General features: G+C 41.4%; 2 protein-coding genes across 2 annotated transcripts; both read left to right on the top strand.

Annotated features, from left to right (window-relative positions):
* The first annotated feature begins 621 nt into the window (after positions 1-621).
* Positions 622-5,937, top strand: LOC112565753 (G-protein coupled receptor GRL101-like). The gene is made up of 5 exons (XM_025241482.1): positions 622-725; positions 959-1,084; positions 1,480-1,655; positions 2,312-2,834; positions 3,738-5,937. Exons 2-5 carry the CDS (start codon positions 1,076-1,078, stop codon positions 5,829-5,831), a joined length of 2,802 nt encoding a protein of 933 aa, XP_025097267.1. The 5' UTR covers positions 622-725; positions 959-1,075; the 3' UTR covers positions 5,832-5,937.
* A 5,646-nt stretch (positions 5,938-11,583) lies between these two features.
* Positions 11,584-25,351, top strand: LOC112565966 (G-protein coupled receptor GRL101-like). The gene is made up of 5 exons (XM_025241867.1): positions 11,584-11,645; positions 16,944-17,774; positions 18,910-19,606; positions 20,745-21,276; positions 21,773-25,351. Exons 2-5 carry the CDS (start codon positions 17,009-17,011, stop codon positions 23,837-23,839), a joined length of 4,062 nt encoding a protein of 1,353 aa, XP_025097652.1. The 5' UTR covers positions 11,584-11,645; positions 16,944-17,008; the 3' UTR covers positions 23,840-25,351.
* The last annotated feature ends 667 nt before the right edge of the window (positions 25,352-26,018 follow it).

Below are 26,018 nucleotides of genomic sequence, written 5' to 3'. Positions count from 1 at the left end.
TATATTTCGAGTCTTCGAGACATATGCTTACCAACAAACAACCTCTTTTTTGAGCGACAACATTTTTGGCAGCTCTTATGGGGCTAACACGCCGAGCGTTTCAACTTCATTTAATAATGTTTATAATGCTACAAGTTTTATGGACGGTAAGATGATCGACAATAAACAGACATATAGTCCACTGAATGCTTTATCGACGAAGATTGTTTACAACGCCAACATTACCACAGAAAACACTTACAGCATTCGTCAAATTTATACCAATACTGAATCTTCGCAAGCCCTTGATTATGGTCTCTTCGTAGCATTAACATTAAAGAGCTTGACTAACTGCTTGAACACATCTCACAACTTGAAGTTTTCCATGCACAATGTTGTTGTCGACATCAGAACTAAAGCCAGCGACAAACTACCGCGACTGTCGTCCTGTGAAATCCAAGTCACCGCACCGACGTCTATGGTGTTCTTCATCAACATCATCTCCATCAATGTCAAGTGCGACTCCTTCCAGCTCGTGCTGGCTGACGTAGGCGCCACGTCACGGCGGCTCATCAACTCCTGCGACAACGACATCCCTAGAAAGCTGTGGAGCTTCACCAATGTCGTGGTGATGACTTTTGTGGTGATGCTCGAGTCCCAAGTCATTCAACTGGCCTTGAACTTTACGGCAGTGCCTGTCACCCAGAGACCAAAACTTGAAATTGTCTTTGCATCGGAAAACAGAGGTAATGCGACATACGACTGTCTAGCTTCTCTGCATACGTACGTCTATCTCAGTCAAACAGGTTTAAGCAGCCATGTTCGTACTGTTAAAATTTGTTAATGCTTAGAAATTCTATTTCAGTATGTACAAATGAAACTATTTAATGTTTATAGTTTGAGCTTGTATTAGTAACAAGCTAATCTTTACTTGGAATAGTCAAGTTTTACATGGGTATAATGAGGTGCATTTTACCAGGTTACATACAAACACCCAACTGGGACGGAATTCAAGCGTACCCGGTGCTCATGGACAGCTGGGTCAAAGTGGACATTCCTGAGCAGTGTGCTGTCATGGTGTCTGCTCTTCATATCGATGTTGAAGGTAACTCGCCAATGGATTGCCCAGTCGACGGTGTGGAACTGTATCTTAACAAAATCTCAAATCAATCTTCTTGGACACGATGCAAAAGAGCTTCAATACTCCCCGAACTGTATCAAACTCGTGCGTTATACGTTCATTTCTACAGCAACGAATACGGTAACAACACAGGATTTCGACTTTTCTTCAGCATCCACAACCAGTCTTCACTTCCGGTGAGGCTGGTGGATGGTAGGTGGAACTGTTCTGGCGTAAACATAACCGACTTTAGTAATCACTTCTCTTGTAATCTGAACTCTGACTGTGTGGGTAGTGAAGACGAAGCTGATTGCTCATACTCTAGTCCTCGCTGTGGAGTAGGTCAACTTTATTTCGAAAATTCTTGCTATATCTGGCAGAAGCCTTCGCCTGAGATGTCGTGGAAGGAGGCGTTTGACTTTTGTTTGTCACGTGGGACACGTCTGGCCAGTCTCAACACCCCGGCAGAGTGGAACAACGCTATTAGCTTAATGAGCCTGGATGATTACTGGGTCGCCTATGTGGGGTTGCTGCAGATGTTCTTGCAGCGGCAGATGTAAGTAGTTACAAGTTTTTCCTAGCGATTAACGTTTTCTGTCCAGTGGGTTTGATCGTAGTGGTAACTGCCGCAGACACTTAATTAGTTTGATTGTTTGCTGTAGAAACGGCTTGTTCCATGTAAATTGGCAGAATTAAGCAAAAAATATTATACACAGGATATTTTAATTTTTCAGGGAAACACATAACAAACAAACACATGTACGCTATATCTACTGGGTTTTTCATACACTAAAACACAAAGATCGATCTGTGGGCTTCTCAAACGGTATGCTACAGCCCCCAAAATAAATTTTATTTTTGTGCTGCTCCATAAATTAGATAACCAGAAACAATGCAGTCGTAGTAATTTGTCGTGGACAAGCAGCCATTAGACTGGCAATCTCCCTAGAAACTCTTTGGACTTACGTGCAACACAATTTTTATGCCTTTACATCCCGAGACTTGATATGCAAACACGAATAACCTTCTAACTGGGGCTTTACAAAATCAATTTTACCGTCAACTTTCATCTTCCTTTGTCTAGTCTCACAGTCATGCACACAAAGGAAAAATCCAGTCAGATTCGCTGTTCATTTGCGGACGTTCAATACATCTATGCAGAGACCAGACATGATGTTTGCTATCAATGAACCTTCTGTTGAGTCGATATAGGTATCTGAACGCTTGGCAATGGATTGACGGTACGATAGCTTACTCCATTGCAACCAATGGCATCGCTACCATGCCAGCCTGCGGCCAGTTCTACATGACCTCCATGATGCAAGGGGTCAAACTCAAGGAATGTTATGTTCGGAGACCAGCACACGTCCTGTGCGAGATGGAAGCTGAGTCAGGGAGTCAACTCCGTCCAGAGAAAGACAAGCCCCATATCACTTTTCTAGAAGCCTCCGCTTGGGCCAATGACTCGAAAGTGATGTGTCCAGAAGGCCACGTGACACATAACTTCCTGTCATGTGACCTGCCTAGCTCTTGCTGGCAGCAGACATCCTCGTCATTGTGTGAGGCGCCGTTGGGTATTCTTCCGCCGACCTTTACTTGCGACAACGGCTTTGATCGGGTACCGTACACCCTGGTGTGTGATCATCGCATGGACTGCTCCGACGGAAGTGACGAAGATTTCTGTCAATTTGCATCCTGTTACAGTAGTGGGAAATATGACTGCGGTAATCAGCAGGTAATTTCTCTTGTTCACACTAGTAGATTCAATAGATTTATTGAAAAGAAGGTCGTGTTTCACTGGTTTTCAGTTGTTCAAAATAGAGGTATTAGAGACCCCTACATTTTTCGGGGCCAGATTTTAGTGTAGGTGGTGTCCCTCTCCTCCTGCTGCCTTACATGTCACATCACTAAGTGAGCTCATGGGCATTCTCGACAGCTGGGTTGATTGTGGGTAGCTGGATGGGCCATAAGAGCTAGCATAAATATTAGCGTTCTAACCATTCTGTTCTACATTCCTCACCCCCCTCCACCTACTGCATATTTCTGGTTATTTATTAAATTCACTATCGCTTAACTATCAGTAAGCTATTCAATGTTATTAGTCAGTAGCTGGCCAAGGACCTGTGGATATTTCACCCATGGGTCAAAGTTCTAGGGATATAGACCAGCGACCCAATGAGGTAACATGAAAAAATGTATAGAAAATGTTAAAGACCAGCTTTAATGGTTTGAGTGTTTTTCAGATACCGGTAGATATAGGTGATATAAACCTAACCTGCAAATTTCAGCCTCCAAAACCACCTATATTAACTGATACCTTAAAACAACACAAACCGTTCAGGGCGATCTTTAAAAACTTTCATACTTAAATAACAGCTTATTTTTAAAGGAGCCTACAAGGCCTCATAAAAGCACTGATACACCCCAAATGCTTCCCAGCTTCCTCAAATACAACACAATTTAGTAATAACAATAAATCACAATAAAACGTTGTGGATATCATTTTAAAGTAATCAATAATTAAATGAGAAGGAGAAATTATGTTCAGTCTCTACAAAAGTAAAGACATAAAGAAATATCTATTCCGAGTATAATAAGTAGCTACTCATTGACATTAGAAACATTACTGCTGTTTCAGTGCATTTCTGAGAGCGAGAGGTGTGATGGTATAGAACAGTGTGTTACCGGTGTGGACGAGGCAAAATGCCTTCAAAGAACCCTTGCAGCTAAGGGTATCTTACCCCCGGCCATCGTGGACCTTGATAAATTTGGCCAGCTTGTAGTGAAGCCTCTAGAGTCGCAACTATCCTCCCCACAGTCCACTGCATGTCCAGACACTCATTTCGAATGTCCAGGTGTGGACTACTACTGTCTGCCGGTGTATCTGCGGTGTAACGGCGTGTACGACTGTCCTGGCTACTCAGACGAAGAGGACTGCGATACGTACACGTGTCCTGGCTTGTACCGATGCCGCGCCTCGCACGTCTGCCTTCATCCTCACCACCTGTGCGACGGCTTCAACCAGTGTCCGCAGCACGACGATGAGCTGACGTGCGGCCTCACCTGTCCACACTCTTGCACCTGTTTCGGACTTGCATTCATTTGTACCAAGGCGGTTCAACTTCAAGAATATCAATCCCTGCGATATCTCGATGCAAAGGGAACAGGTATGACTCCAGGAAGTGTGAAGAACAACAGCCTTCTTATTCACCTCAGTCTTGAAAACTGTAACCTGGAGGATCTAGACGATTTTTCCCTACCTAACCTCTGTATTCTTGACCTTACAGGAAATAATTTAAGTTTTATCCACAGTGGACAGTTACAACATTTGCCAAATCTTAAAACTTTGAAACTCTCAGGTAATCCTTTAGCGTCTATTTTCCCGCGAATGTCTGTAATACCCACTTCACACACCCGACTTCGTTACCTAGACTTGTCTGATGTACGGATAATTACACTTGATCCAAGCAGTTTTAGCCCTTTTCCTAATCTAGAAGTCCTTAATTTGTCTAAGACCGGTGTGGAAATGGTGTCTGGGGATGGTTTTCAACTGCTTTCATACCTACGATCTGTAGATCTTCGTGGATGTCCTGTACAAGTTTTTTCTCATGACCTGCTTAGGGGCCTCAACCTTCTAGAAACTGTCTTCACAGACAACTACAAGCTCTGCTGCCCAGCCATGCTACCAGAAAACTTTAATCTGGTTAACTGTCATTCCCCGCACGACGAAATATCATCTTGTGAGGCGTTGCTGAGATCGGATTTCTACCGGGCACTACTGGCGGTATTCGCTGCCATGAGTTTACTGGGTAATGTCTGTAGTTTTATCTATCGCGTCTTTCTGGAACGAAACTCTAGCCAGTTAGGGTTTGGTGTGTTTGTCATACACCTAAACATGTCTGACTTTATTATGGGAGTGTACCTGGTGATGATTGGCGTCGCTGACCGTGTGTATCAGGGTTCGTACCTGTGGAACGACAGCACGTGGAAGAGAAGCGGTGCCTGTCAGATGGCCGGCTTTCTGTCTCTACTGGCCAGCGAGGTGTCTGCTTTCATCGTGTGTCTCATCACACTCGATCGTTTCCTCGTCCTTCACTTTCCCTTTATCGATATTCACTTTAACAAGAGCTCAGCTCACATGGCCTGCATGCTGGCGTGGGTAGCAGGGATAACTCTAGCCTCGGTTCCTCTACTACCCATGACGTCACACTGGCAGTTTTACGGCCAAACAGGAATCTGTATCCCCCTTCCTGTTACCCGTAATAATTACGCTGGCCATGATTACATGTTTTACGTTTTAACGGGTCTTAATTTCGTACTGTTAATGCTAATAGGCATTGGACAGGCTTTCATTTTCTGGTCTATTCGTACCAACAGCATGTCTATGTGCGACAGCACCAAGAGATGCAAAGATTTAACCATAGCTCGCCGCCTGATCAGCGTGGCTGTGACGGACTTCTTGTGTCGCTTTCCCATCGGGCTTGTGGCCCTTCTGGCCTCTCAGGGCGTGTCCATTCCTGGTGAGGTCAACGTGGCCATGGCTATCGTAGTTTTGCCGGTCAACTCGGCCTTGAACCCGTTTCTGTACACGCTCAACACCTTACAGGAGCGAAGACGACGCCAGAGGGAAGCCAGACGAATGAAGCTTTATTTGTCTCAGAACAACACGACCTCGATGAAAAACTTGGAGCCTATCGCTGATACTAAGGAAGTAATAACAGCAATGAAGTGATAAGGCAAACTAACGCCAGCAATACTATTTTAAAGTTAGAAAGTAAATTGAAGTGTTAGAAAACAGTGCGAACATTTTGAAAAGGACTAAATGTTTTTGAATGAGAGCAACAGGTTTAGACTGATTTTTAACATTTATGAACAAATGCGCTCTGTTAGTAAACAAAATTAAATTATTAACAAGGTCTAATAGTCTAATAGTCAAAATGCACACTTTCTTGTCTGTGTTTACGATGTCCAAACATATAAATCTTTATAGATATTTATATAAAGGCAAAAATATAATCTGTTGATTAAAATATATTAAAATGAACAATTTAGGACGTTAGTAAAGTAGAAGGAATCTGAATCAGAGAAAAACATTAAGGATTATCGTTTTTTAGTTTATTCGAATCCATTATATCTTTATATTTATATATTGTTTCTTTTATTTTGTTATGATGCTGGTGATATAAGCTTTACCCTTAATAAAAGCCCTAGTGAAGATTGTCAAAGAGACAATGTCCTGGACGACCTGGTTTCTCCCGTTGAAACGCACGATGGTAGTACTGAATTATAAATTTTTAGATAAATAAAACTATTACATTAATGCTTTACATTAATTTAATAGTTTTACTTATGTAAAAATTTATAAATAAATGCTTATATAAATTATAACAGAAAATGATTGAAAGAGAAATGTAGTCGCAAGAAATTCAGGCTGGAAATATAAGGTTTAGAGAGTTATGACCATGTTCCAGAAAACGACATGACTGTATTATTGATAGAAGAATTGTAGATTTTTGTACACGAAAAAATAGGACACGTTCTAAAATAAACCTTACATTTCTTTTGGAGCTAAAATCAACAGAAAATCAACTCTCTTATTTTCGGGAAAACACGGTAACACGGACAACGTAATATATTGTACTAGTTTTACAACAATATTGTCAATAACAACACAGTGACAGATATGGTGAAGATGTGTTCTTGTTCTTCTTAAAGTTCTCTAACATAGAACTATTTGTTTGCCCTGGAATGATTGACCCACATTGACATTCACAAACTGTAATGTTCATTTAAGTGAATTTCGACGAAAACATTTTTCTTTTGCTGTTGATGAGCCAGAAGACTAGTGGACATGTAGTATCACCTCTAATTTATTAACATCGCTCCTTTATTAATACAACCTAACTTTATCTTCACCATTCTAAAAACTATCACTACAATCACCTTGCATACACAAACAGTGGCTGGTAAAAGCTGTCTTTCTATTCTTTATCACTTGCTGACGTTTATTGCAATGTTCCTGCATTTCTCGACAAACATTGGCCAGGAGGAACTTGCTACGTAGTTGCATTTCGACATTCTTACGAGTCTTTGTCTTTCTGGCTCGTATCGGTTTCATACAAAGAATTCTTCACAAAGTTCGCAATAAGAACGTTTGAGAAGTGCCTAAGAAGTTCTTGCTACATCAAACTTCATACATTTACACGCATATATAAATATATGATAGACAATCAGGGATACCACCGGAGGACACAGCTTCTGTACCAAAGAGGACGTTAGCACCTCCTGGCAAATCTGTTCTCACATGCCTGCTTTCCGGCCACTTACGGTTGTTTGCCTTATTTAGCTCTTGCCTAAAGGAGTGTCCATACTTTTAAAAGCCCTTATAATTATTAAACTAAGCTTATCAATAAAAGCTTGTTGATGTGTAACTTACTGTACATCGTATCTAGGATTCTAATGAGTGAAAATAGTTTTATTCTCTCAAACCGTTTCCTCCCTCATATCCGGTTCCCTCACATTCGAGTAGAAAGGTGGTGACGATAGTAGTAGCCGAGAAATGTTTCCTCCACAAGAGCACAGTCAAGGGTAGAAGAGTCCGACAGAAAAACCTTGTCGAACTATTTCACACCTTAAGTCACGCTTTGCGTCTGCTACCCGCTATCTAAAACTATTTCTTCAGCTAGAGCAAACAGTTTAAAAAGCTAGTTTGCCACTAAAAACTTCTCTTTAGTTCAAATCTCTCTTTACTCATGTCAATGAAGCTGAAATCGTATATCTCGAAGAAGACTAAAACATACAAATATGCTCCACCCCCATCTTCCGGTTTGCGCACGGCACTAAAAAAAGCAAAAACAAACAAACAAACAAAAAAAAAACCGCCAAGTGCTGATTGGATGTTGCCATAGGATTCCGATCTAAACGAAAGACCCTCGTGTTGGTGGATTTTCCTGTCCTACTTTACATTACCATACGACACATCCACGACTACCTCACATGCTTTGTCTGAGTTTTCCAAACGTTTTCTAAGACCGGTAACTGTGATAAAAGAAACCGTTCTTTACACTTCGTGGAAGGAGTTTGTTCCACATTTTCTCACATGCTACAATACTCAAAGAATGTTTAAGTACTCAATTTCGTTTGGCATGAATCGGAGTGGCGGGGGAGTAGGTCGTTGCACGATGGTAAGGCCGGCCGACTAGAGACTAAAAGTCACTGGTTCGAGGCTCGCCCAGATATTAGACCGGAAGCTCACCACACTGCCCAGTCCGATATGCGGGCCAGTAAATGTCAGCGCATGAAGAGGGCTTGACACTGCCTTAACATACCTCACTGCCAGTGTTGTCATTGTACTTTTACTTATGCATTAAGCATATGGCGCCAGTCGTTTTTTTTCAATTTGTCCCACAATGACTAAACACACGTATGCATAAAAGTATATTTTATTGACTAGTAGCACAATGTTGTGACATATAGCACTCTTTATTATCATTTACAAGGAGACTCCGAAAGAAACCTATTAATACGGAATTAGAAGTGGTAAGCTGACTTCTACGACAACACGAGGGTAAGTACAGGCAGGAGTCCCACTGCATTCTGATCAAACGATTAAAGCAGTCATTAACAAATAATATTGAACATTTATATTTAGAACCTCTCCGCAGTTACTTAATTTTACATTTAGCATGTGTCTGTTATTTATTGCCAAATAAGTTTCGGGTACTCTAGTCAAACACTGAACGATGCGCTACTATTTGAATTTCTTTAAGTGCAATGTGGATCGTGCACAACATTGTCACGATATTACTAAAATAATATAATTAAACTTATCTCCTTTCTAGAGGATGACCGGCGCATTTTATGTTGAGAAACATACCTGTATATATCATGTAAAATATAGCTGATCACCTCAATAGATTCTACTATGCTCTACAGGACAATTTTCTGAATAAAGAGGTGAACAAAATCTCTAAAACGTAGTTTCGTATGTGTGTGTGTGTGTGTGTTCTTCCGTAATACCGCTAAAAACTTACTAGTGTTCACTATTTCACTTCTCGCTAAATTAGTTTTTTTTTTGTTTTGTTTCTGACTTGCTATGGTACTTTTATGGCGCCGTAGTTACGAAGCGAGGTTAAGGCGTTATCATGGGGACAACATGGGAGGGACAAGGACAAGGATCTTGATTTCAAAGTTACAAAGTTGTGTCCATCCCGATGGACAACTGATGTTGTTTTATCCCTATGGCCACAGTTATAAAGCAGAAGCAAAGGTATCCTGGGGTAAAGTAAAATGAAGATGAAAAATGGAGACCTTTGACTCTCAGCTAAAGTCACAGAGATGGAGAGTGAAGACAGCCGGTCAGGAGGGAGTAAGTCCGTAGGCAGTACACCGTTTAAGAAGGTGGACGATGAAGTCAGCAACACAACTCGTCCATCAGATGGTAGAACCAGTGACTTACCCTTTCATTGTTCTCGCCACGTTCTCGTTTAATTTTTCATTGAACCATTAGAGTAATTGCTTCTTCCTTCCTCTTGCAGTAGAGCACAGGCGAATATTACACGTTCATAGTTGTTGTTTTTTTAATATTTATTTCTCTGCAATGTGGGATTGCCGTAACAGGGTATGCTTTTGTTGACATTAGAGGAAGGCTGGCTGTTTCTTGTGGTACGAAAAGGAAAGCAAAAAAAAAAAAAAAGAGCTGAAATATCTAGTGTCATTATCGGCGGCATCGTCCTCGTCAATAACTGCAGCAACAGAACTATAACTGAGACACCGACCCACCATACTCAATTACAGCATGCGAGTGGAAAGTTTATCTACACACTGTTACTTAAGAACGTATTTATTGATGTCTGTAGAATAGAATAGAAAGAAATTAAGAGTTTGAGGCACACAATATCTATTTCTGCAGACATTAATTGACGGTTACGAAGATTTTTCCTGTCATAAATAAGCGGGGGACTTAATGCCTGTCAAAGTCCTTGTCATTCCAGCGGTATACACACAGCTTTCGTGCGCGCGTGTGCATGCGTGCGTGCTTGCGAATGTGTGTGTGTGTGTGTGTGTGTGTGTGTGTGTGTGTGTGTGTGTGTGTGTGTGTGTGTGTGTGTGTGTGTGTGTGTGTGTGTGGAATTACTAGACTGTCTCACAACAGAGAAAAAATAACAGAGAAGATGATATAATCTACTTGTAAATCTGAATCTTGGGTGATTATAAAATACAATTTTAGCTGCAATGCGCGCGCGTGTGTATGTGTGCGTGTGTGATTGTGCACGCACGCATAGCTCCAAACGGAAAAGAAGCGAACAGAATATAAAATGGCAAAGGGGAGGAACATCAAAACGTCTATCAGCAGCGTACAAAATATTTGAGACCTGTCCAAGAGTGAACATGAAAAATTATTTATTATTGTCAACTTTTTCATTAGCTACAGTTCTACGCACACCAGAAAAATCTTCTGTCATAATAAATCTTTTTGCTGTATTGGAAATTCTTGAAAAGATTTTTAAATTCTTCTTCAATGTCACTTTTTAAGTAATTTTCTTTTCAAGATTACAATAAAAGTGGAGATTTGCAAACACATTTCATTTCCAGTCGGACATCTTCAGAAGAAACGGTATGTAGCTCAACAATTGATAGCGTCTGTAATATAGCCATGGTTTAGCTACACATTTTGTAAACAACTAAGCCTTGAATGTGACTGTCCTTAAACTTGAGATAAATATGTCAACCCCTTGTTGATTATATTTTTTACTATGCAGATCTGTGCTAAATATGGGGAAAATTTATGAGCAGATACATGTGGAAGACTATTTTTGAGGTTTCTTTCCGCCTTTGGCCTCCCTGGCAGTCATTTGGTTGGTTCAACTCCTGTCTGTTTGGTAATGTCCGTTGCATCGAAACCTGTTGTGGTGCAAAATGGAGTGACTCATGGCTTAGTCCTCAGGCCTCTCTTATTTACTACTAATGTCCACCCTCTTGGTCTTATGATTCGCCACTTTGGCTTGCAGTACCTCATGTATTCCGACGATACTCATGGCTAGCAAGTTTTCACCTTTGATGTTAGTGACCCCTAGCCTTTTAACAGGAACAAATACTCCAAATCAAATCTTCTACTCCAAATACTCCATGGCATCTGGCAATGTGTGTCGTTTTATGCCAATGTCCTTACATGAAACTGTAGGTAAACGAAATAATCAGTTTAAGACAAGATCTCAGACATTTCAGCATGTGCGACTGAATCAAATGTCGGTGCTGTACTGTCCTTTCGATAGAAACAAATACTGCAGAAACACACGTTTCTCGTCTTTATTTACTATTGACGACTAGACCGTACTCCTGGCTGTTGTGGTTTCAACTGCACGAAGTTGACCTGTGACCTGACGTCCGATTGGGTCAGTAATGGAGGAATGAGAGTTCTGTCCCTTCGATCGGCTCTCCATTTTGTTTATGTTTTGTGGTCGTGCTTCCATTTGGATAAAAGTGTTGGACCTTCATGTTTACATGTGCTTCTACTGCGTATTCTTTCTCTTCTGGTTTGCACCAGGTCTGTATATAATGTTTAAAATGTATATAATGTATATTTAATGTGCTTTGAAGTGCGAACTGTTTAGATCTATTGGCCTGAGTTCACTCCGCCTACATCACTCGCTTCGGCAGCGACCTTGAGCTGCCTTGAATAAACTAAGTGATGATCACCCTCTTGCAGTTTCATATGATGAAATTTCTTTATATTCTCAAGATTACTCAATATCTTGCCAGTATTCTCTTGATGTCACTGACCTTATTCTCTGGAGTCGTTACCGTTAAGTCTGCAGTGATCTCCCTTTACTGGCGGAACGCAGCGAGTCCTCACATTGTTCTTCCTGCTACATCTTTGTTACTATTTTGTGATCTTGTTCTGCGCAATGAGTCTGCTTTTGGCTGAGATATTGCGCTTTGTTAATTCCCATAATAATAACAATAATAATAATCATAATCATAATAATCATAATCATAAAAGACAAAAATCTTGTTCCTCTACATCCGTGATCGCTGTGGGGTAGCTCGACCTTTTTTTCATATGAAGTCTTGCTATAGCTTGCACAAGCCTTCACAGCCTATGACTTGTATAATAACATTGATAGCACGTGTCCTGCACAAAACTGCAGTGACAGTATAAATACTACAAGAAATATTAAACAAAAACCCAGAAGTCTTAACAATGCTTTAAAGCAGACCTGGGCAAAGGCCGGCCTCCTGTCTCTGACCGGCCCGCCCGCTGGCCCGCCCGCCTGTATATATACTATATATACAGTATTGGGTAAAACTGAGTTAACTATATTAGTCTGGCCCTCTAAAACCATCCCAATTTCTCATGCGGCCCCTCGGTAAAATTAATTGCCCACCCCTGCTTTAAAGTACTTGAAGCAGATGAGAGAAGTTCAGTCGACTGCGAGCTCGCCACATGCAGCTCTGCAGTAAAAAAAAAGTTAGTTCGATGTACTGGGAAATGGAATGTAATTCTCCCGTAGTAAGAACATCGGTGTTGATATAATAAGCGACAATGGCAATTATGGTTAAAAAATTGACAAAATAATGTATTCGTATGGAGAATTTTTAATGAGACGCTATTTTACTTGTTAAGATTAGTATCGATCAGTGTTTTGATAGCAAAGGTTTGTAAACGATCTCAAGAGAACGACAGCTGCTGTTAAAAAGTAATTATTTTATTAACGCATCGCTTTCACATTTGAAAAAAAATCAGCTGATAATCAGCTAATAACATCCTTTGTATAAGCTGATCTTTTCCGCTCTTGACAAGTAAATTAAGCTTATAAAAAATTTCGATTTTCGAAAATACTTCGATACACGATTTCGCAATGATGACATTATCAGTTGTCAAATAACTTTAAGAAGAAAACATTCAATTATCGAGAATGTCTAATAAAGAGGTGATTAATTTTTTTCTTTTTCAGAGAGTGTCACGGACCGTCCGCAGACACGCGCATTCTTTCCACAAACCAAAATATCCTGATCGCTTGAGGGTGGGCGTACCTTCTTAGAGGCACAAATAATTATTCAAATTAAATACAATGTCAAATGAAACAAAGGCAAAGTATCAACACTGATAGATTCACTCCTTCATTCGCCACACAAGATGTATTACCAATATGTTATCATTCATCCCACATAATATTAAAGGTAACAATAAAATCGACTCTCCTAAATTATTGTCACTGATGAAGAACCCAATGTTCGCTCCCGATGAAACATCAACCTCTTATTTTAAAGTCTTTGAGTCCCTCCCAAGTCCTCTATTCCAATTAATCCCACTGATCTTCTTTCCACGAAGTCTATTTATGATTGAAAATAAATGGTTTTTCACAGTACCCACAGTTTATAAGCAGACGTCTCGATCTTGCGCATGCGGCCGCCTCCTAGATGTTTGGCCGGATGATGTTAGATTCGCTGAAGGCCGGGAGGAAACCTTTCCTCCACCGGCGCTTACTCTCAGGCTGTGAAGAGCTGTCCCTTCCAGGCGACAGATGGAAGTCGGTGCCCCAGTCTTGCACCAAGTTTTCTGTTCTTTTCTCGCTGATACCAGTGTTTAGTTTCTTGACCCCGCCAAGAAACTGGGATGCCCAAGCCACAGAGCTCCCCCACGGTGCGAACACGGACTACAGTGACTCACGACCTGTGAAGTACATCCACCTGTAGTTTACCCACGGTATTACTTCCCGTAATACTTTTTCCGCTGTCGCAGCAGTTGCGAGAAAGTCCCGAGAAAAATCCACCAGCTCCAACTTTTGTTTCGCCGTCTGCTCTCTGCCCACCGTTATTTTCTCTAACGTTAATTTCCTCTATCTTTTACGTCACCTTATTTTGACGTCCCAGTTTACGTCATTTGCTCAAGGGCAAACAACTTCCAGCCCACTACGCTAAATCAGATCTACCACGGTTGTCGATCTTCCCTCCTAACCCCCTCTACTAAATACTTATCCGTTACATTCCTCCCCTCCTGAAAAAAAAGAATGAAAAAAATCAATTTAAGAATTTTTTTTTCTTTCACTTCTACGGGATAAATTGGTCCCACTCCACCCAGGATAGATTGTCAGCGAGAAGATTCTCTGTTCCCTTAATCGTCTCAACTGAAAACTGAAACTCTTGAAGAGCTAGCATCCATTGAAATAAGCCTTTTGTGGTTTAAAAGGCTGTTCCTTTGATAGTTTCTACAAAAAACTGGAATCCTTGTAATGCTAATGTCCGTCTTTTCCTCTATCTCACTCGACTTCTGGTGTCTCATGCCCAGATACACCTTTTTAGTTTTTCTCTCGTCATCGTATATTTGTTTGAGTTCTCTTATCAGTTTTGTCAGTCGTTCCACCACTTTGTTAGTCTCAGTATTTGCCATTTCCAGAGATTTCTCTTGTGTTACAGTATTCTCACGTTCTTTCTTCATGCTTTCTTTATGTTCCTTGAAGAATTTGATTTCTGCTAAGGCTTTCTGTAGGTCATCGGACTGTTTCTTATGACCTAATTCAAGTTCGTGAACTTTTTCTTCAAAGTCACCAACTGTGACCCACTGTTGTTTACACATTTCATCTCTTTCTTTTCGCCAAACCTCTGTCTCAGCCTTAAGCCGAATAATTTCTTTGTCCCGGTCACTGATTTCTCTCTGCAATCTGCGTTCACGATGTTCTGTATTTTCTTTAAAGTTCTGTAAACTTTGTTGCACGGCTTTGATTTCATCACTGAGGTCGTTGATTTTGTGGTTCAGTTCTTCATGAACCTCCTGAAGAGTTGATTCTCTCTGAGCTACTTGCATTTCTCTTTGTGACATAAGCTGGTTCTTCCTTCTCAGTATGAATTTATTGGGTCCTAAATATTGAGCTCTCTGGTAGAGACAGTTCCGGGCAATGTGACCAAAACGTCCACAATTGTAGCATTGCCTCCGGGAAGTCCCTAGTGTGTTAGCGCACACTCTGGCAATATGTCCGAATCCCTTACATGCGTAACATTTGATCTTCCTACTGAAATTTGGAGACCTCTTCTCTGGTGTATACCGAGCTCTTGGGAAATAATCGTGACACCGTGTGCTGTCGTCACGCGGCCCATTCTTACGAGGTGATCGCGGGCCCTCACCTGCACCCTGGTTCACAGCGGCGAACTCCTGACCGTCGTCTTGTTCGGCCTCAGCTTCTCTTTCGTTAGCTGCCCTTTCAGCCTCAGCTTCTCTTTTGTTAGCTGTTCTCACTCTTGATAATCTTTCTGCTTGTAGCCTAAGTCTTTCTAACTCAAACTCCCTTTCTCTCTCTTTTTCCTTGGCTAGCCATTCCGCTTCTCTTGCTGCCCATTCTCTCTCTTGTTCCTCGTCGAACCTCTCAAGACACTGTTCGACGTATTGTTCCAGGGCACTGTTAGTATAACCCAGTTCCTCACCCTGGGCTATGAAGCTATCTATATCCGGGAATTTCATGTCTCCCAAGAACAATTTAAAGAAATGTACCCTACGATGGCAAAACACGAGTAGTCAAAATAATCCACCAGATACCAATAATAACTTTTGTACAATATATGTAAACCTGCCTCGCCTAGTACCGCCTCACCCTAAAGCGATCACGTCGGGGGTCACCAAGATGTCACGGACCGTCCGCAGACACGCGCATTCTTTCCACAAACCAAAATATCCTGATCGCTTGAGGGTGGGCGTACCTTCTTAGAGGCACAAATAATTATTCAAATTAAATACAATGTCAAATGAAACAAAGGCAAAGTATCAACACTGATAGATTCACTCCTTCATTCGCCACACAAGATGTATTACCAATATGTTATCATTCATCCCACATAATATTAAAGGTAACAATAAAATCGACTCTCCTAAATTATTGTCACTGATGAAGAACCCAATGTTCGCTCCCGATGAAACATCAACCTCTTATTTTAAAGTCTTTGAGTCCCTCCCAAGTCCTCTATTCCAATTAATCCCACTGATCTTCTTTCCACGAAGTCTATTTATGATTGAAAATAAATGGTTTTTCACAGTACCACAGTTTATAAGCAGACGTCTCGATCTTGCGCATGCGGCCGCCTCCTAGATGTTTGGCCGGATGATGTTAGATTCGCTGAAGGCCGGGAGGAAACCTTTCCTCCACCGGCGCTTACTCTCAGGCTGTGAAGAGCTGTCCCTTCCAGGCGACAGATGGAAGTCGGTGCCCCAGTCTTGCACCAAGTTTTCTGTTCTTTTCTCGCTGATACCAGTGTTTAGTTTCTTGACCCGCCAAGAAACTGGGATGCCCAAGCCACAGAGCTCCCCCACGGTGCGAACACGGACTACAGTGACTCACGACCTGTGAAGTACATCCACCTGTAGTTTACCCACGGTATTACTTCCCGTAATACTTTTTCCGCTGTCGCAGCAGTTGCGAGAAAGTCCCGAGAAAAATCCACCAGCTCCAACTTTTGTTTCGCCGTCTGCTCTCTGCCCACCGTTATTTTCTCTAACGTTAATTTCCTCTATCTTTTACGTCACCTTATTTTGACGTCCCAGTTTACGTCATTTGCTCAAGGGCAAACAACTTCCAGCCCACTACGCTAAATCAGATCTACCACGGTTGTCGATCTTCCCTCCTAACCCCCTCTACTAAATACTTATCCGTTACAGAGAGAGAGACTCAAAATATGCTGTAGCAATGATAGGTATTAAAAAATTTTAGATAAAGGGATCAGAAACAGGAAAAATTCTCTTTCCCAAAACAACTCCAAAACTATCAATGATGCAAAGAAAAATCTTTTGAGTGTCTCTGTTTACAAATAATTACTGCAGATTATTTAATGAGGCGATTGTATTATTTGTCAATAGCGCAGTTACGTCAAGATGCTGAAAGGTTTCTATGAGAAGTCTGTCATCGTTGTGTCATAACACCCATGGCTGTCTATATATGCTTATTCCGTCTGACACTGCTTCTGCTGCTTCTGCGATCTGCAAGCGCATGGCTCATGACGTCTGACCCGCAGGCACAGACTACAGAAACCACAAGATTGAATATCATCACAAGCTCTTACAGAGGTTATCAGCGCGTTATGTCTACTTCGGTTTCTAATTTTCTGAATGCTCCAGATTTGACAGTTCATAGAGTTAATGAAAGTAAACAAGCAACAAATATGACTACAAGTACTGTCTACACCACCACGGTTGGAAACACGTATAGAATGAGTCAGGAGAATATAACAATTGGATCTTCATCAGCTTTAAACCAAAGTGTATATGTAGCACTGACTGTGAGAAACTTGACCAGCTGCTTAAACACGTCTCACTACCTGAAGTTGTCCACACACAGGGCTGTTATTGATATCAGAGCTGAAGCCAGTGACAAACTACCTCGACTGTCCTCCTGTGAAATCCAGGTCACCGCGCCGGCGTCCATGGTGTTCTTCATCAACGTGATCTCCATCAACGTCCAGTGCCCGACCTTCCAGCTCGTGCTGACTGACGTAGGCGCCACGTCACGGCGACTCATCAACTCCTGCGACACCGACATCCCTAGCGAGGTGTGGAGCTTCACCAACATCGTGGTGATGACGTTTCTGGTGAGCCTTGAGTCGCAGGCTATTCAAGTGATCTTGAACTTTACAGCGATACCCGCTAATGACAGACCGAAACTTGAAATTGTGTTTTCTTCAGAGAAAAGAGGTGAGCATTGAACTCTATTTGCCACTTGTATGCGCATGTGTGGTTCATTATCGACGTATTCGTGCTTTGTGCAGGAAAGATAGGTAAGGTCTAAACTCTGCCATTGTTTGGTGCATGTGGGGTTTTGTAGAGATTTAAACCACTTCTGTTATTTCTAGGATATTAGAAAAACTTCTCATTCTGAAAAGTTTTAACTTTTTTTGACTTTCCGCTCAACAACTTTGATAAGAGACAACAGTTTTACTTGGCTAAACATCATCAAGCAGTCTTAATGGCTTTCATATCACTGGCATTGCACTTTGACTTTGTTATTTTAAAACATTGTTGTAAGACTTTTACAAAGGTCTTTTTCTGGATAGAACTTCAAAATATGTCTAGAGGGCGGAAGAAAATATAGTGAGAAAATCTGTTGGCGAGATGCCGGAAAAATATTCTGGATATGTAAAATTTCTTCATTAGATTGTAATTTTGACAAGTTCATTTGGGACATGCGGTCTGTCGCTGTCCTAATAGAAAAGAAAGACGCTCTGTGCTGACCAGAGTTGCTTGATTTGTAAACAGTTCTGGATCTTTTAAATTTGTAACCGTAATGCAATTATTGAATGGTGACTGTGATTGATATGAATTTGGATAGCTTGTCCCAGTCACTGTGCTGACATTTCCCCCCCCCCCCCCCGGTACATAACCGCCAATACATAGCACAGCACAAAATTGTCTTTTGTTTCTCACACCGTCAGTTCATCAATTAGCTAAGTCTGCACAAATCCTGGAATTAACCCCCGCGACATTGTGTATGTAACATAATGGCCACCCAGCAAATAGGGCGTTGGTGTATGACTACCTTCTTCATCAGCGCGTTGAGCTGATGCACGTGACAGAACGTTCTGTCTCAGACGTTCTGTCTCAGTGAACTCTTTGTCCTACCCACTAGACTTAATCAGACTGATAGTGCTGGCAGATTCCAGTGACCCTTTCCATCAAACCTGTCCTCTCTAGACATGCTCATTAGCATGTTCTTTTTCAAGAGTAAAGAATGTGGTGTTAAGTATTATTTGCCAAGCCGAAAAACTAAAGTATTACCTGCTGATTAAACTTTGTCTGTATGTAAAGACAGGTTCTTGGTTTTTATTATCAGGTTATATACAGACACCGAATTGGGACGGCATTAAAAAGTACCCGGTGTTGATGGACAGCTGGGTAAAGATTGACGTTCCTCAGCTCAGGTTTGTCATGGTGTCTGTGCCTCACATGGATGTCGAAGGTGAAGCATCAAACATTTGCCCCAACGATGGCATAGAGTTTTATGTCGACGAAATATTAAATGGGCCTACCGTCACGAAATGCAAAAATGTGCCAATGCAACCCAGACTGTTTAAAACTCACACCTTATACGTTCATTTCTACAGCAATGAATACGGCAGCAACACAGGCTTCAGACTTTTCTTCAGCATCCACAACCAGTCTTCACTTCCGGTGAGGTTGGTGGATGGTAGGTGGAACTGTTCTGGCTTAAACTGGACCGACTTTAGTAATCACTTTTCTTGTAACCTAAGGTCTGACTGTGTGGGTAGTGAAGACGAAGCTATCTGCACCTACACTAGTCCCCGCTGTGGAGTAGGCCAACCTTTTTTCGAGAAGTCTTGTTATATCTGGGAGAAACTTCTGCCTAACGTGACTTGGAAAGAGGCGTTTGACTTTTGTCTTTCTCGAGGAATGCGTCTGGCCAGTCTCAACACCCCAGCGGAGTGGAACAACGCTGTGGACCTGCTGAGATTAGCGGACTATAGCGTGGCTTTCGTAGGGATGCTTCAGATGTTTGTGCAGCGGCAAATGTAAGTAGTGTTTGTTCTTACAGTTATTGTCTTTGAATTTTACTCCAAATAACAGCCTTTACTTCTTGCTCTTTATACCCGTCATAAATTAAGTTTCTGGTCGCAGACCTTCTATTTTATAGCATTAATCATATCATAACCCTGCCATATGATGCACAAAGCGGCCAAAGCCTTTTGAACAGTAATTTAAGTTACAAATCCGTGTAATGTAGTCAAAGAGGAAATGCAATGGGTAACGTGGCTACATTGTTTCTCCGAAATAGGGAATGCGGACTTGGTAATTATTTGTAGGTTCGTTCTTTGTGCAGATGACTTAATTTTTACCATTACTTATGCCACATGAAGAGAATAAAATAGTAATGAAAAAGACCTTTAGCCGTTTATTAAATCAGTTAGAATGTATGTGTATGGTCGTCTTTCTCGTGGATACATCAGCAATAACAGATAAGGCCAAGGAGCGAGTAAAATATTGTACTACTTATATTTTTAAGGAAAAGAAAAAATGTAATTTAAGTAACAGCGCTATGTGTAGTAATCTTTGAGAGGTATTTAAAGGGAAGCCTTCGGCAGTCTCGTGAAAGATCTAAGTTTACAATGGAAGCTCCAAATAGAAACTACTAATTTGTTAGCAAGAAACCAAGATTGTCAAGATTGCCACACGCGTAGGACACCAGGAACCATTGACTTTTAACAATCTTCTTTGGCCATGTGACCCTGCACGACACCCTGTCGAAGACTGTTTTTCACGGCACCTTGGAGGGTAGTCGACGCCGCGGTGATCAAAGGAAGAATAGACTTAACGAAGGTCAAAGACTGGACTAGTAGTCCTGTACCGGACCTGTTGACTATCACCCATAATTGATAATAGTTTCGGCGTCTTCCCATGTGATCCTCCCCGTGACAATAGTGGTCAAGAAGACTGAAGATTTTACTGTTCAAAATAGTTAGCACAAATGCAATTTTTGCTCAACACTGGTTATTATTTCCTGCTTGATTTTCACGTGTTTTGGTTTTCAAAGATGTCTCCACAAAGGTATACCACGCAAAAGTAATAATCATTATCGTGTAGTGGGTGATTATTATTGGGTTAAGGATTGTGTGTTGTTATTTTTCTTATTTACATGCCGACTTTTGACAGGTATCTAAATGCTTGGCAGTGGACAGATGGCACAATAGCATACTTTAAGACAATCAGAGGATACCCTACTATGCCAGGATGCGGTATTTTCTACATGGTATATATGATGCAGGGAATAAACCTACGAGACTGTAACGAACCACAAATCGCAAACAGTCACGCACTGTGTGAGACAGAAGCAGATCCAGGCAATGAGCTTCAGTCAGAGAATAACAACCCCCAGATAACAGTTTTAGACATCTCTGCCTGGCAAAATGATTCTTTGAAAGTCGTATGTCCAGCAGGTCACATGACACACACGTTCCTGTCGTGTGACGTGGCCAGCGCCTGTTGGGTGCGAGATTCACTCTCGTCTTGTGACGCGCCGCTGTCTATTCTGCCGCCGGCTTTTGATTGTGACAACGGCTTTGATCAGGTGCCGCACACCCTGGTGTGTGATCATCGCTCAGACTGCTCCGACGGAAGTGACGAAGATTTCTGTGAATTTGTGTCATGCTACACAAGTGGGAAATACGACTGCGGTAATCACCAGGTAGTTACATTTGTTATTAGCATTAATACCCAGGCCTAGTTAAGCTCGTAAATCAAATATTAACCAAACATACGCAAAAATGAAGGTTAGTTTCAAGTGTGCGTATTATGATACAGTGACAGTGAAGAAATTACTCTTTTGTGATTGTATCTGATTAACGACAGGCTATTCTGACATATTTCTGTTTAGTGCCGACATAAATGTATAACAAGTGGTCTTGCTGAGATTATTTTGAAAGTGCAAATACCAGAACAATCTAAGCTGTAGAACGTTTTTACAAGAATGACTGACTGAATCACTGGCAATAGGTTTTTTGCACCGTTTGAATTTGACTGTTTATTTCATCGTACAATATTTAGGAAAGACTTAACATGTGACGACAGCAAACTAAGAAGGAAAAGCGGTATTTACAAACAAACGCAAAAGGTATAAAACGTTTGATTGTCTAGATACAAATTTTAACCTAGTCAAAAGTTTACACGTGTTCTTTTTTCAGTGCGTTTCGGAAAGTGAAAGGTGTGACGGTGTAGAACAATGTGTTACTGGTACGGACGAGTCAAAGTGCCTTCAAAGAGGCTTTGCGAGTGAGGGTATCTTGACGCTGGCCATCGTGGACCTTGACAACGAAGGCCAGCTTGTAGTGAAGCCTCTAGACTCGCAACTATCCTCCGCACAGTCCACTGCATGTCCACACACTCATTTCGAGTGTCCAGGTGTGGACTACTACTGTCTGCCGGTGTATCTGCGGTGTAACGGCGTGTACGACTGTCCTGGCTACTCAGACGAAGAGGACTGCGATACGTACACGTGTCCTGGCTTGTACCGATGCCGCGCCTCGCACGTCTGCCTTCATCCTCACCACCTGTGCGACGGCTTCAACCAGTGTCCGCAGCACGACGATGAGCTGACGTGCGGTCTCACCTGTCCACACTCTTGCACCTGTTTCGGACTTGCATTCATTTGTACCAAGGCGATTCAACTTCAAGAATATCCATCCTTGCGATATCTCGATGCAAAAGGCTCTGGAATGACTCCAGGACATGTTAGGGATAAGAAGCTTCTCATTCACCTTAGCCTTGCAGACTGTGACCTGGAGGAGGTAGGTCACCTGGATTTGCCAAACCTACGTATTCTGGACCTAACGGCAAATAAATTAAAAGATATCAGTAGCATAAATTTACAAAATGTACCTAATCTTCACATTCTTAGGCTGTCTGGTAATCCGATTATACATCTGTTTGCTGATTCACATACAGTGCCATTTTTTCCAAGGTTACGTATCGCAGATTTCTCTCAGATAAAGATGAGTAGTATAGACCCAATTGTTTTCAGTATTTTCTCCGATATAGAAAACCTGAATTTGTCTGAGTGTGGCGTGGAGATTGTGTCAGGGCGAGGTTTTCACGTCCTTCCTAATCTCAGATCTTTAGATCTTCGTGGATGTCCAGTGAAGGAATTTCCTAGGGATCTCCTCAGAGGTCTTGACCTTCTAGAAGTTGTCTACACAAACAATTACAAACTTTGCTGCCCAGCCATGCTACCAAAAAACTTTAATCCAGTTAATTGCCATTCGCCTCAAGACGAAATATCATCTTGTGAGGCGTTGCTGAGATCGGATTTCTACCGGGCACTACTGGCGGTATTCGCTACCATGAGTTTACTGGGTAATGTCTGTAGTTTTATCTATCGCGTGTTTCTGGAACGAAACTCTAGCCAGTTAGGGTTTTCTGTGTTTGTTATACACCTAAACATGTCTGATTTTATTATGGGAGTTTACCTGGTGATGATTGGCGTCGCTGACCGTGTGTATCAGGGTTCGTACCTGTGGAACGACAGCACGTGGAAGAGAAGCGGTGCCTGTCAGATGGCCGGCTTTCTGTCTCTACTGGCCAGCGAGGTGTCTGCTTTCATCGTGTGCCTCATCACACTGGATCGTTTCCTCGTCCTTCGCTTTCCCTTTATCGGCATTCACTTTAACAAGAGGTCGGCTCACATGGCCTGCATGCTAGCGTGGGCAGTAGGGATAACTCTAGCCTCGGTTCCTCTACTACCCATGACGTCACACTGGCAGTTTTACGGCCAAACAGGAATCTGTATTCCCCTTCCTGTTACCCGTAATAATTACGCTGGCCATGACTATTCGTTTCACGTTTTGATGGGTCTTAATTTCGTACTGTTAATGCTGATAGGCATTGGACAGGCTTTCATTTTCTGGTCTATTCGTACCAACAGCATGTCTATGTGCGACAGCACCAAGAGATGCAAAGATTTAACCATAGCTCGCCGCCTGATCAGCGTGGCTGTGACAGACTTCTTGTGTCAATTTCCCATCGGGCTTGTGGCCCTTCTGGCCTCTCAGGGCGTGTCCATTCCAGGTGAGGTCAACGTGGCCATGGCTATCGTAGTGTTGCCGGTCAACTCGGCCTTGAACCCGTTTCTGTACACGCTGAACACCTTACAGGAGCGAAGACGACGTCAGAGGGAAGCCAGACGAATGAAACTTTATTTGTCTCAAATGAATACGACCTCTGTGAAGATTGTAGAATCCATCTTTGAGAAGTAAATGAGATCGTTATGGCGGAACCTACGGAAGATAACATGACAAGTAAACTTTGTGAAGTATTTGAACATTTTGAGAGACTAGAAATCATTATTTATATAAATAACGACGACGGGGACACAAATAACAAAAATAATAACAAAAATGATGAAGACAATGACTAGAAATGTAATTCGTGAATGTTGTAAAACAGAACGACAAGCAGTAGCAATCTTGAATACATTTTCGGTGCAAACATGATGTGTATAAAGCTTTGACTGAAGAACCGGTTTATTATCCATATTCTCAGGCGTACAAAAACGTCCCCATGAGTAAATTCAAATGAATTCAAGAACACCCCAATGTAATTGAATTAATCTCTTAGTAGATTTTCTAGCCGACAATTTAACTATAATATTAGAAGCTCAGTAAGTAACATCACAGATTTCTGATATGTTGTCGATAAGAAATGTGTTTGCTACATTTACTCCGAAAGCTTTCTACAGAAAAACAGTTTCCTTGTGACCTTACCACGACACGAAGGATGGGGTTTTTGGAAGGAGTAAAGGGGTCGTAAATCAGCTGTACTTTCGATTGAAAACTGTAAGAACAGAGAATGTCCCCTATGAACATGGGGTTATTGACAGAAGACGTTTCTTGCTAAATAGTCTTTCATTCGGTCTTAGCGTCGATATACTCATGCTGGTCATCGTGATGATAAAGTTTGATCATTTTTTTACTTGCCTTTTGAAGACGAATTATTGCATGATCGTAACTAGAAGTGTTGCATGCGTTATAACCAGTTTGAATTGAAATGTCTCCATGTTGCAACCAGACCTGAATGAGAATCAGGCAGCACTTACCGAACATCCGTCACGTGACAGCATCAGGCGTACCGCTCGGATAAAGCTGCCGTTGTTCACTTCACCAGTCTCCGTTTTCTTTTTCATGCAGTCATTGCATTACTTTTATATTAAACGTTCACCTGATACATGGCACATCCCTAAAATCTTGCTTTGTGTTTGCTTTGTGTTTAAATTTATGGAAACAGTCAGGACAGTAGTTTGACGGTGATGACAGGTTACAGTGAAGCAGACGACAAAGATAACAAAAGAAGAGACGGTTGTTCTAATCTTATTCCTACATTATATTTTAAGGATTTGACATATGAAGTTCAAAGTTCAGCTACATCAGTTTATAATTTTTTTGCTTCTTTTTCTGTTGCCAGACTACAAAAACTAGATTCTTATTCAATTCTTTCAAACTAAAAATTTAGATCCTTTATTACTCCCAAAAATATTGAAGCACCACAAATTATCTTCAATTCCAACATTGAATAAGCATGCTGCTCATGAGGACAAGAATTATTACTTACTAAAGGAAATATTTGACATGCGTATGACTTTCTTTTGAGGCCAGGATAACAACAAAAACTCAGAAGAAAAGTGACAGTGCACTACCTCGTCGTTCTCTTTATAATTTTATTAGTAAAATTAGTAAATGTTACTGTATTAGTAATTATGTAAAATGTTAACGATTGAAAAAGCAAAACTCTGTCAGTGCATAATGAGCATTAGTCATCGCCAGTACTCTTGTTGCCAATGTTGACCTATGACGGTTTATGACTATTTGACTGTTTTACTAAATCGTGGATTATTTGTTTCAAATAATAGTAACCGTTAATAAATTAGATTGTCTAATGTCAACGCAGCTGTTGTGGTATGCAATAAAAATAATTTTTCAGACTTATTTCCCTGATTTGTGTGGCGGCTGGAGGCCTGTCACCACGACATTGAGAATCAGTTGTCAAAGATTCGTATCTCGCCTCAGACATACCTCTTGTTTACAAGGCTGATAGTTGATGGCCTACTATGGGTACTCCGATTTCCTCCACTGTATGTGTCTGTGTGTCAGAGTGAGTAGTCATTATGATGTCGAAGTAATTTTTAAGATGCATTGAATACCTACTGATAAGTTGTGTACTTGTACAACTTTATGTAAGTGCCTCGAGTCAGTCGTTGTTGGTGGTGTAAGGCGCTCTATGAACAAAGAAACATCAAGTCACACTGATGATACACTGTGATATTTATTGTATTGCAAATAGGTATTTACAGTTTTAAAATGGAATCCATTTATTATCGGAACTACAATCTCTTTCGATGTATTTTTCTTAGTGATCGCTGAAATATCTCTTTAAAATATT

This window comes from Pomacea canaliculata, linkage group LG6, assembly GCF_003073045.1.
Source record: "Pomacea canaliculata isolate SZHN2017 linkage group LG6, ASM307304v1, whole genome shotgun sequence".
Taxonomy (NCBI): domain Eukaryota; kingdom Metazoa; phylum Mollusca; class Gastropoda; order Architaenioglossa; family Ampullariidae; genus Pomacea; species Pomacea canaliculata.
This window is presented reverse-complemented; position numbering and strand designations above follow the sequence as displayed.

Bases quoted from the DNA above. Each gene is read 5' to 3' on its own strand.
- LOC112565753 (XM_025241482.1), top strand. The intron at 1,656-2,311 runs GTAAGTAGTTAC...GAGTCGATATAG, and splicing joins ATGTTCTTGCAGCGGCAGAT to GTATCTGAACGCTTGGCAAT. The intron at 2,835-3,737 runs GTAATTTCTCTT...CTGCTGTTTCAG, and splicing joins ATGACTGCGGTAATCAGCAG to TGCATTTCTGAGAGCGAGAG.
- LOC112565966 (XM_025241867.1), top strand. From the start codon at position 17,009: ATGGCTGTCTATATATGCTTATTCCGTCTGACACTGCTTCTGCTGCTT. The intron at 17,775-18,909 runs GTGAGCATTGAA...TTTTATTATCAG, and splicing joins GTTTTCTTCAGAGAAAAGAG to GTTATATACAGACACCGAAT. The intron at 19,607-20,744 runs GTAAGTAGTGTT...GACTTTTGACAG, and splicing joins ATGTTTGTGCAGCGGCAAAT to GTATCTAAATGCTTGGCAGT.